At 42.8% G+C, this 12,562-nt stretch overlaps 1 protein-coding gene across 1 annotated transcript in view; it reads left to right on the top strand.

Moving 5' to 3' along the window:
* EDIL3 (EGF like repeats and discoidin domains 3) overlaps positions 1-12,562 on the top strand; it is a 430,122-nt gene that overhangs the window by 181,922 nt on the left and 235,638 nt on the right. The window contains exon 6 of the mRNA XM_019518185.1: positions 8,402-8,515. Coding sequence (XP_019373730.1) covers positions 8,402-8,515 — 114 coding nt within the window. The remainder of the gene's footprint in view (positions 1-8,401; positions 8,516-12,562) is intronic.

Below are 12,562 nucleotides of genomic sequence, written 5' to 3' on the forward strand. Positions count from 1 at the left end.
AAACCCCATTAGGATCCAAGAACTCAGCAAAATGGCGCTTGAGTACTCTGAGGGGACCTGAATCAATAGGCCTGCTCACAGCTTACATTATGCAGATTGGCAGTTCTTAATGTCGGCAGAGAAGCCATTTAAAGCTGTGTCTATGTCCGAATCATTGAATCTCTCCAAATCTCTTTGAATAGATTCAGAGGGTTCCCATTCAATTTGGAGAGATTGAAGCAGGGGTGGGCAAAATGCGGCCCAGGGGCCAGATGCAGCCTGCCAGGCCATTCTACCCGGCCCACAGAGCCCCTAAAAAATTTAGAAAATTAACATTTATTTACCCTGGGCTACCTGTCACAAGGCCCTTGATGGTTTGCCAAAACTCAGTAAGCGGCCCTCTGCCCAAAATAATTTCCTGCCCCTGGATTAAAGGGTTGCCTGATTCAATCTGGAGTCTCAGCTGCCGAATCGGGCCAAATCTCCACGAAATTAAATCAGCAACCAAAGCTTCGCACAGCCCTAGACAGCAGGGTCAGAGGCAGTTGCACGCAGGGGAGGCGGAAATGAGTGGGGATGGGACGTGCAGCTGAGGACAGGGTGGGGAAGAATACTCCCTTGCTTTGCAGACTTAAACAAAAAAAAGTCCCTTGCTGCTGCTTCTGTGGCATGGTCCAAAAGTGGGGGTGCAACTGCTCTACTGCACTCTCTCTGAATCTGCACATGGCAGGTGAGTCTTGAGTTCTGGTCCCTGTTTTCCAGATTGTTTCTGATTTCTTTTGTTCCTGTGACTACTTAATTTAAAAAGCACAAACAGTCTGTAAAGCAGGGATCAGGATTCTTGTTTAACACCTATAGGAAACTGGATGGTCAGTGAACTAAAATTGTCTTCAGAAAAATCTGCTTTAGGAATTCAAGAATGTGTTAAATTACTCATATTTCTATTTATATCAATTTGTAATCATGATAAGATGGCACCTCTTAAGAGAATATATTTGCATCAGGAGGAGGAAATAGAGACTTTACACAGAATAAAGCTTAGTATTGTAATTAGCACATCTAGCAATCTGAAAATCGTCTGACCCCAGTTTGTAGAAATCACATTTATTGAAATATTCGACATCTCCTTGTTCACATAAAAACATTATAATCAATTGTAAATTAAATAACTTTATATTAAAACTCCTATTCTCCTCTTTAGTTAAGTTCATTTTCCCTGTTACTGAAATCTGTTCTGCTCTTACACGTACTACTAGAATACACTAGTCTTTCTTCACTTGTCAGATATAACTTGATATGGTCAATTTGTTTGCACTGAGGGAACCAAAGCTGTCTAATTTGCTGAAAAAAACAAAGGAGAAACTGACAGACAATTATTAAAAGCTTCCATCTTTCCACATTCATTATAACTAATTGCTCACTAAGACTAGAGTATGAGGATTGGTGTAAAAATGACTGATACTTAAAGTTCAATCTCTGTTTTTTTCTAAATCAGCTTCACTGACACCATTAAATATGCTATAAAGTTGTGCATTTTCTTGTCTGCATTTCTCATTATGAATGGCAAGCAAGAGAAAAGCAAATATCTTGATAAGACATTATCTGTATGCAGGAAAGCTTTTAAGGGGACGAATTACCATCTTTAATTCACTATGTGAAGGACAGCTCATGTTCACGTTCTGTGTGCAGGTGTGATTTTGTTAGTTCACAGTAACCTTGAAGTTTGTTATGGAGATATTAGCTTGTATTAAAATGATGAGGCACCTGAAGAAAACATAAGCCAAATAAGGAACTGAATTACCTAGTTCAATTTTATAAATAGATGTAAAGAATTTAATTTACCACTGAGTTCTTTCTGTTCTTTGTTCATTAGCCCTTGATATATTTTATTTCCAAGACAAAGAGCTGTTACTTTAGTTCTCTTTCTTTTTAGGCTGAAATCCAGGTAATAACCTAGGGAAATTGTAGTCCTTCAATATTTGATAACCTTATAGGCAACAAATTATAAGACCAATGTGATGTATAAGACACTCCGGGTCATTCACAACCATTAATTCCAGTGTAGATGGAATTTAGCTTGTTAACAGCATTGAGAGTGGCTGCATATTGAATTGAAGACCCATTGGTGTATTATCCTGTCTTCATAATAGGAACATTTCCAGATTTACAATGCATCGTGTATTTTCCAGACTGCAAAGACAGCAATCATAATTTGACCAAACTAAGTGGAATTAACAAGGCTTCTCACATCTTAATTGTTTCAGTGATACTATTTTGAAGCATTTAGTGCTGGATCCAAATTTATTAGTAAGTTAATCACAGAATCATAGGGTAGGAAAGGGCACAGATGCAGAATTTGTTATTCCTGTCCCGCTTTTTCTTAAAAATCTCCAAGGAAGGGTATTCCATAACTTCCCTAGATTTATTTTTTTCTTGTGTTCCTATACTTACAGTTAAGAAATTCCCCTGAGATTGATATAAAAATGTTTGCTGAAGATCAAACCCACTACTGTTTGTCCTTTTTTGTGCAGTAATGTGTTTCCATCTTCTTTGTGATAGCCTTTAAAATATTTGGAAACTGGTAACATGTCCTACTTTCACCTCTTTTTTTCCAAATTCAGACTACCTCAGACTACCTAGTTCCTTCAGCCTTCCTTCCTATGGCTTGCTTTCCACACCTTGTCATCTTAGTGATTTTTCTCTGGAACCTCCAGTTTCCTCACCTCCTTCTGAAACTGGGGTGTCAAAAATAGCCACAGTACTTGAGCTGAGGCTTCCAACCACAACAGGAATAGTGTATGCTTATGACTCCTTCAGATATGTATTTGATATGTGAATTCTGTAGCTATACCTAATTTTAAGCTGTCCGCTCCCTCACACAAACACTATGCCAAAGAAAATTATTGTGGTTTGTGACAGTACACAACTCCACTCCAGTATGCTACATATAATGGGTAAAACTGGGGTTGTACCAGTTCAGCTCACAGCACAACATGCCTCAGTGGGCATAAAATACAATGCAAATATGATTAAAGCTGCCATCATCATGCATCTTAGGATTCAGTGAAGTATCTGTTATAAACTATCACCATACCCCAACCTCTCATCAAACCCCAACCTGTTGCCTGGGCAGAAAACCTTTTATTTTATTCTCTTGTATTTCCAAGCAGCTGCAGAAATATGTGCCTTGAAATATTTAGTATGCTTCAGATCTGGGGAATGTTATACAGTATAAAAATGAACATGGGTCTGGAACAGTCTTATGACAATCTTTCCTATTCTGTAATCTCTAACATGTACAGCTTGTGCTGCACTGCTAGAGGGCTAGTGAACAGGTATCCTGGCATGCTTTGCTAGAGCACCTTTTTTGGATATTTCAAACAGCAGCCAAAAGCAACTGAGCACAAAGGAAAGTGTTGTTTGGCCAGGTCTCTCACTGAGGAGATGTATTCGAATTCCCCCTTGAACAACTGTTCCAGGGATTGGATCTGCAGTGGCTTTCTGGAGATGACAAGTAGAAAAGCCAAACAAATCCTTTCCTTGGCCATTGTCATCTACAGGTACTTTGTGCTTCAGCAGTGAAAGCTTCCAGCCCTGGTGGTCCTTTGAGGACCATGATGCTGTCACGGGCATCATGTTAGCCCACTTGGAGGAGGCACAACACAATGACAGATAAGCTGCAGCACTGCAGGCCTGGTGTCAGCCTATTACTGGATATTGTTCATGAGCTCAGACTGGTAAGAGCAGCTCATGCTTGAAACCTGGGATGATGAACAGTGGCAGCAGAACTTTAAGATTTCTCATGACACATTCATCAATCTGTGGGCTGAGCTGGCCTCTGCAGCACAATGATGTTGGGTTTTGGCACTCCCTGTTCATTGAGAGATGTAATTTGGATGTGGTAGAGGGTGTGGAGAGATGTGGCCCTGGTAATTTGGAAATTGATGCACACTGCAATCAATGGTGATAATGGCCATGCATGAAATGTACAATGCCATACTTGAGCTGGGACCTACAGTTGATTTGGCTCAGGGACCTACAGGAGTTCATTGATGGATTCAAAGAGATAGCCTTCATGAATTGCTTGCGGACCATCAGTGGGATCCACACACCTATTCTGTACCCCCTTCATCGCACCTCAGATTACATAAACCATAAGGGGTTCTTTTTAGTTATTCTTAGGGTGACCATATATCCTGAGCGAACTGGGGCAGTACTGGCTTCCATAGTCCAAGCCAGTCCACCTGATCCAGTCTGCCAACCTTGCTCCTGCCCAGCAGGAACTGTGCCTGCCTGCCCAACTGTCTGGCACACTATGCCACTTCACATCTCTGCTGGAGTCGACTCCAGGGCTTTTGACCAACAGGCCAGGACCAGACTGTGGAAGCTGGGACTGTCTCAGTTTGTCTGGAATGTATGGTGACCCTAGTTATACTCTAGGCAATTGTGGGGCACTTCAGGTATTTCACTAACATCAGTGTTGAGTGATCAGGCTGAGTCCACAATGCCTTCATATTCAGGAACTCCAGTTTCCTGGAGATGATGGAGTGGAGGAAGAAGGAGGAGTTTGCTCTCAGTGCTCCCACCATGGATTTTGGTGATCTGACCATTCCCCCCTTGATTACTGGGGACCCAGCCACCTGCTGCTCCCCCATGACTCATGAAGCTGTACACCATTTGGATGGACTCCAAAAAGAAGATCTTCAAATACCAGTTGAGCAGCCGTCAAATGGTGGAGGGATGCATCTTTGGGCACCTAAAGGCCACTGGCTGGTCTGCCTTGAACTCAGGCTGAGAAATATTCCCAGTTTCATGGCTGCTGCCTGCATCCTCCACAATACGTACAAAGCAAGGGAAACCAAGGCAGCTCTGGACGGAGTTACCTCAGGGGAAGCCCCTGACACTTTGGATGGGGCCTGAGCTGAAGCAGCTTTCCTAGCCAAATGTCTCATACAGAACCACCAACAAGCTGTTCTGATCAAAGAAGCCTTGGCTGATGACTATCTAGGATAACGTTCTGCTAGATAGGAGGGAATTCAGGATACCTCTAACCTAACTGTTCATGAACTGCTTGTTTGCCATAGTGCACATTTAGCAGTCTTATCCATTTCTCCAGAACATCTCAGTAAGCATCTTTCATGCTAACTATTGGATTTGATCACTCCCTGTTGTGTTGTACTTAGCATGTGTTTTACTGCTTGAACCCATGGTTGCTCACATTTTAAGCAAGTTTAATACATACTAAGTTTAATGTGTGACATGACACTAGGACCATCTTTCAATATGGCCATAGGTGAGTAGCTTGCAATAGCAGGTTTCTCAATACAGCCATCAGTTTGAAACAAGGATAGGGAGCATTTTTTAAACTGAAATTTCAGAAGAGTCCAAGACAGACAAAGTTCAAGGCAATCAGTAAAACAGAAGTGATAATACTTGAGATGAGGTTTTGTAAGATGTATTTTCCATTGAAAATTGTGACCAGCTCAGTTCAAGGAATCTGGATTTGTGTTCTTGCTATAAACAAATAAACTACATCAGTGCTTCATGTTATCAATTTCTCCTTCAATGTGAAAATGACTCTCAGCCTTCCAAAAATTGTTGCTGATCTATAAAAGGCACAGCAGACTATTTGCATGTGGCCAGGGGTGGATTCTAAACGGAGACTTCGATGTATGCATAGCTTCCAAAATGGAATAGGATACATGTGTGGGAGAGGACTTCTAGATCCTCTACCAGATGCACTGGATTTAAACAAAATGTATTTCTACCTTTAAAAAAAAGAAAATGGGGAAATTTCAAGATTGCATTTACATTTTTTATGTACTCGTGTTAAAAAGAAGTGTAGCCATGCCATGTGTTATGAATGCAATTAATTTAATGTAAGTACTAGGAAAAGGATCGTAAACATAGTCAACAAAGAACTCTTTCCCCTCTAAATGTTTTTAAGCTAGTTTAGATAGGGTAAAATGCAGAATATGGGAAACCATGTGGCTCTGTGCCATTCTGCATATAATCAAGATGTGAAAGGGTTATGCTTGTATTACTGTGTGCAGTAAGACCGCTAAAAGTCATCTCACAATATTTTCTTTCTCCATCATGAAACTGATTCCAATAATCTTTTTTCTGAATTGTTTATAGATAAAAGCACAAGAGCAGACTGTTGAAATTTAGCGTCTTTGCATATTGTGTACTAAGTAGTCTATGCCATATAGTCCTTAGTAAATGTACCTACATGTACAAAGTGTGAAGCAATAAACTCTGGCACATATTGTGCCAAAGTTTATTGCTCCTGGAGGCTGTACTTACGTGTGTGCAGGACTGCAGCATGTTGAGCTGGGTCAAAGCAGCTCCAGCTGGCAGAGAGTCTGGTGATCAGCCTGGCAGCCTGGGGCTGCTCCAACCTGACTCAACATGCTGTGGAGGGGCTGGGTGGGGCACAAGGGTGCTTCAGCATGGAGCTCGCCAGCAGGCAGCCCCCACACTGAAGCACCCAATGGGAAAGAAGCTCTTCTTGGTCACAATGGCTGACTTGCTTTAAATTATGATCTCTGGGGGGTGAGTGGACAATCACTAATACAAGTCCTGGAAGTGACAGTCACCAAATCAGCAGGTCAGGTAACACAAGGGAACTCACTCCTACCCCAGCCCAAGGATGGGACTCTTCTAAGAGGACAGGGAAGCCCAGGGCTTCTGATGGCAGGGTTAGCTGCCTGTACACAAATGCCAAGAGCATGGGGAACAAACAGAAGGTCGGTCCCTTCTGCTAGGCAAAAATGAATATAATCTCATAGGGATAATGGAGATCTGGTGGGACTCCACCTATGACTGGACTCCAGGTATTGATGGCTATACCTTGTACAGCAGGGATCATGTTGCAAGGAAGGGCAGGGGTGTAGCTCTCTACGTGAAGGAGCAGTACACTTCACTACAAGCAAAGATTAGCACCCATGGTGGATGACTTGACACCCTCTGGGGGTGAAGGGGATATAACCACAGGAGTCTAGTACAGACCTTCTAACCAGGGAGAAGAGCTTGACCATGAATTCGGTAGGGAACTGGCAGAGTCTGAACACTCTTGGTGCATGGTTGTCATTGGCAACTTTCACTACCCTGATATCTCATGGAAAGAGCATTCAGCTAAATCTGATCAGTCGCATAGCTTCCTCACTTGATATTTAGGGGAAAATACATTTTAGGCTGCAAACACATTGGTGAATTTTTGGTAAATTTTGGTAAATTGTGATATTGTTGTTTCTTCTAACCTCTCTCAGACATTTTTTTAGTCCTGCAATATAAGGTAAAAGATAGGTTCTCAATTTAATGGTATAACCATTTAGCTTTTTTTTTACAGGGTATATGTAAGGGGAATGTCCCAAAATGTTTTAATATTTTCTGATTGGGAATCACCAACATTTAATTTCTTTCTTTTAATACTCCCTGTCAAATGTATGCTACAGGTTTAGGAGAGAGGGGAATATAAAGCCACCCTTTCTGCTTCAGTTAAAGTTTGCTATACAAAGCTCTAGAAACTCCTGAAATTAGCTCCTATATTTTGAATTTAACACAAGCTTACAATAAATTTGCAAGCTACTGAATTAAGCTATTAGTTCCAATTTCCCCGCTAACGCATGCACAGCAAGGGAATTACTTAGTCACTGTAACAAACCTGTCAATTAGATGTTTAATGGATTAAGATGAACGGAGAGACATTCTTAAGTGACATCTATTGCTGAAAGAGAAGTTGTAAATGGTATTAATTAGCTATTCTGTTCGGGTTCATTGGATTTATTTATTTAGAGCCTAATTGTGACCTGTAGTCTGTACCCATACAGAAAAAAAAGAGAACAGGGAAATAGGGAGAGTAAGTATTGCTTCACTCCTTTTTTTTTCAGACTCATATTAAGGATCATGGCACAGGATGCTTATTTCCCTTCCACATAGGTTGGCATGGAATGCATGGGGTAGGAAGGGGCAGGCGGGAGGAAAGGTTGGAGTCTTAAAGTTTCATCTGTCTAATGCAGAGGAAAAGTGATTTCTGTCAGGTAAATTATGATGCAAATTACTTGTTCCCTGAAGCAAGTGCATAACTAAGAAAGATAGCCCTGGGATCAGAACTTTTTCTGCCATTATGGCCACGTTTTAGCTTTTTATTCTCTTACTCAGTAGGACATTTCAAACAAGTAATGTGTTTGTGAAACTAGCCAATTCTATACTAGAGCAGATCTATTTAAGATACTTTTGCTTTGATTATATTTTGCGTAGTTTGCATTGTTTTCTGAACATGTTTACTATTACCAAAATGTTTGCTGTTACTAAAATACTAATATGGGTCCTCAGAAAACATTTGGGTTTTTTTCTGTTTAAAACATGCTGAGAACTTTTAAAAGGTTTCTGTAGTAATCATGACTCTCTGTTTCTCTAGATGTAAATGAATGTGAAGCTGAACCCTGTAAGAATGGTGGAATTTGTACAGATCTTGTTGCCAATTATTCCTGTGAGTGTCCTGGTGAATTTATGGGAAGAAACTGCCAATATAGTAAGTATTGTAATTATCTTGCAAATCTATCTGTATAAATTCTTTACTTGATGCATTGCAGAAATAACCTTGGAATAGTACTTAAGATAAGATCCAGTCATATAATTAATTTATGGCTAAATATACCATTAAGACAAAAGAGACATTCTGTTTATTTTTAATAAGATAACTGGTTTTCTAGACAAAAGGAATGCAGGAGATCAGATTTTGAGGGAGTCGATAAAGCTTTCAATACAATGCCAAACAGGAAATTTGTAGTTAGGGTATAGAAAATGAGAATTAATACAAGAATTGTAAGGTATGTAAGGTGATGGTTACAGAGGGGATGGCAATGGGTTGTACTGGAAGAAAACTATTAGGCTAGAGCGAAATTACTAATGGAGTTCATCAATGATTAGTCTTGGGATCAATCTTATTTAATTGTTTTATTAATGACTGGCACAAAATGGGGAATGTGTTAAAGCAATTTTGTGATGAAAAAAGCTGAGGGACATTGTGAATACAGAGGTGGATTGAAATATCACAGAGAAAGAACAGAAAGATAGTCAGAGTTGGTGTAAAAAAAATGGGATAAAATTTAATAGTACAAAATGCAAGATCATGTACTTAAGGACTGATTGCAGGAATTTCTGCTATAATTTGGGAGCTCATTAGTTGGAAATGATGGCGGAGGAGGAAACTCTATATATAATACTCAAGAACTACCAGTGTGATGCAGCAATGACAAATGCAATCCAAACATATATAGGAGAGGTACTAGAGGAGGGGTCAGCAACCCCCGGCACGCATGCTGAGCAAGGCCGTTTTGCTCAGCACACCACCGCCAGTCCAGGCTCTCAGCAGCTGCTGCCAGCCACAGAGCCCAGGCTGCTCCCAGGAGGCAGCTGGGAGGCTGCAAGCCCTGCTGCAAGCAGACTGGGCTCCATGGGCTGGCTACAGCTGAGAGGCTGCAAACAGCTGCTCCGGGCTCCAGCATGTCAGCACTCCGGCACCTTCCAAAGTAGACATTGTGGTTTTTTCGACACTCTGGCCAAAAAACGTTGCCTACCCCTATAGTAGACAGTCACTGGTGGACATCATCTGGAAAACGGCATACAATTTTAGTCATTCATGTTTAAGAAAGCTGAATTTAAACTTGTACAGTTATAGAGAAGAGCTGATAGCATGCTGAAAGTAAAGAAAATCCTATCAGATAAAAGGAGACTGAAAAGTGTGGCTTGTTTAGGCTAGTAAGACAAATGTGAAAGGGGATATAATTGCTGTTTGTAAATATATCAGGGATTAAACACCAGGGTTGAGGTAAAGGTGACATGGGAAGAGGACTGCTTCAGTTAAAGAACATAGTTGACACAAGCAGCAAACCAGCTGTGAATCAATTTGGACTGAACATTAGAAAGTTTCCAGACATCAGTACAAAGAGGATCTGGGACAACCATCCAATGGAGCATTGGGAGCTTTAAGATGGATTTCTCAAACTTTATGAAAGAATTACATGATTTCAAGGGCATCGCCTGAATGACACAGGAGTTACCTTTTGGGGGTTTGGCTGCACTTATTTCTCCCTACTAGAAGAAACTGATTTGGGTCTGCCCAGCCTGGCTGTAGCGGCCACTCGGTCTATGCTTGGGGCCAGCCCCCAGCTGGCAAGAGGGGCTTATTCTGTCCCAAGTGCAGACCGAGTGGCGGTTGCAACCAGGCCAGGTAGACACAGCTGCAGTGCCCCGGAGGCAGAGCAGGAAATAAGTCCGCTCCCCGCCCCCCAGGGGCCTTGCTGGTGACATCTGGCCCCACCCCCACCCCTGCCACTGGAGTGGCAAGGGGGGAGCGACTGTGATGGGGGAAGCAGCCCCTGTCACAGTTTCCCCAAGCCAAGCCTCTTCCTGGTGGGGGGCTGCGCTGCAGGGTGAGGAAAGCTGCTATGGGCTGTGGTGGTGCCGCAGGGGGCTTGGAGAGCTCTGGCCCCCTCTGGACCCCAGTGCTGCTGCATGAAGCCCACCACAGCTCTGCCTGGCCTGCAGCACAGCACCCCCACCAGGAAGGGGCTTGTACTTTCCAACATTATGACAGGGACTGCTGCCCCCATCAAAGGCCCTGCCCCCTCCTGCTGCAGCAGCAGGGCGGACAGCCAGACCCCAGCCAGCAGGGCCCCTTGTGGGGGCAGGGATGGGGTTATTCCCCCTCCCTTGGCGTCTTACGGAGGGAATGGTAGGGGGCTCATTCCACCACAGGGAGCGAGCATGGCGGTGACAGCAGGCAGACCCGGCTGCCAGTGCAGGTAGAGGGGAGACTAATCCTCCTCCCTGGCCCCCTCTGCCTCAGGGGCCATGGTGCCTGGCTGCTGCTGCAGTGAAAGGGGAGAGCCCAGCAGACCTAGGTTGCGTCCTTGCCATTGGGACAGAGACGGGGGATTAAGCCCCTCTCTAGCCAGTTCAACCCGGACTGGCCACACCCTCCCCAGCAAACTTCCCTGCATTGGAGGGTGAACTCTAGCACCCCCCAGCACCTGGTCTGAGCAACTGCAGGCTTGTGTCTGCATTGCCTCAGACCAGAGAGAATGTTTGTCCTGTTACAAACCAGTTCAGCCTAGGCAGGTTAGACTAACCTGCAATGGTTGTATCAATTTAGGCTCTGGATTTTTAAACATCTGTCCCTAGCCATGGTGGCAACTGCTCTGTCTTCAGACTGACGCACTTAGTAGCAGTGGCAGAAACTGCGGCTCCAGCTCAGAGAATACAGCAGCAGTTTCAGCCCTCGCTGTGCAGCCTGTGATGAAGCTGGCCCTGTTACCACTACATACCCTCTGGCACAGCAAGAGCTGTAGCTCCAGCATGGGGCACATGGTGGGAGCGAGTAAGCAGTGAGGTAGGGCCATGGCAGCGATAACCAGCTAAGTGGCTGAAAGGCAGCTGGGACTGTGTCCATAGGCTGTATCCTGTCTGCAGGTCATATGTTTGACACCCTGGCCACAAAGGGTCCAAGGCAGCAAGAACTGACGGGTTGAAGATTCATTTTGTTATGTTTTGATAGACTGAGAAGACTGTTTTATACAGCTTGAAAACTGCATTAGTACAGTTACTGATATTGACTCAGTGGCCTTAACAGATTTAATAGCTTTCTCGTTTCCATTTTTTTTCTTGTTTGTTTATCAATTCCAAACCCTCAACTGGGATGTGTATTTATAGTGTAGAAATTCAGAAAGCATTCAGTGGTGTCATGTCGACTGTAATCCATTACAGGATAGTTTCTAGCTATTTAGTTTTGACAGTCATTTATACAGGATATGAAAGCCCTCCACACTTGGGTCACATCCTTCTAAATTGGAAAATGATACAGCTAGCCAGCTAAATATGTTTCAAAATAGGTAGTTCTGAGGAACTGATAGGATGCATCTTTTTTTCCTCTTAGCCTCTCAATCTTTGAAATTTGCTCCAGGAACTATATGGAGGAAAAATTAAGGGCTGCACTGTGCATGCAATATAGCTTCTTTAGTGGAATGACATATCAACTACTATTTGATAAATAGAAAAGTTGGATTGTTTTGATCTTTATGTACCATGAAGTTCAATGTAAAATTTTTGATAGATCATGTTATGGTGACATTTGCTCAGCTTTTTGAGAATAGCTAAGATATCATTTAGGAATTCAGTAAGGATTTGTCCCTTGGCATTTGTCCCTTCTATTTCTTGGAGGATAAGAAATTTAGGAGCCATAAAAAAAATTCAGAAGTTTAGTCACTTATAGGCTGTTTGTAGACAAAATGAGGGGCATGTGTGCATGACACTTGAAAGCGAGTGAAGTGCTTTTCCACCACTTTAATGGTGTTGGTATTTGCACATGTCGGCAGCATATTGCATAATAATTCCAGCTGCTGTAGCAGATTTGGTGGCATAATGTGCCTTAAATAACTTGGGGCACAGCAAACTAAAACTCCTCTGAGGAGTTCGTTTGCTGCCCTACAGCCACAGAGCAATGCACCAGGCTCCATGCAGCTCAGGGGCTCTGCACGAAGCTCGTGCAGACATCCTGGCAAGAAATTTTTTTTTTTTC

This window comes from Gavialis gangeticus, unplaced genomic scaffold (genome assembly GCF_001723915.1).
Source record: "Gavialis gangeticus isolate Ggan-Ray unplaced genomic scaffold, GavGan_comp1, whole genome shotgun sequence".
NCBI lineage: Eukaryota > Metazoa > Chordata > Crocodylia > Gavialidae > Gavialis > Gavialis gangeticus.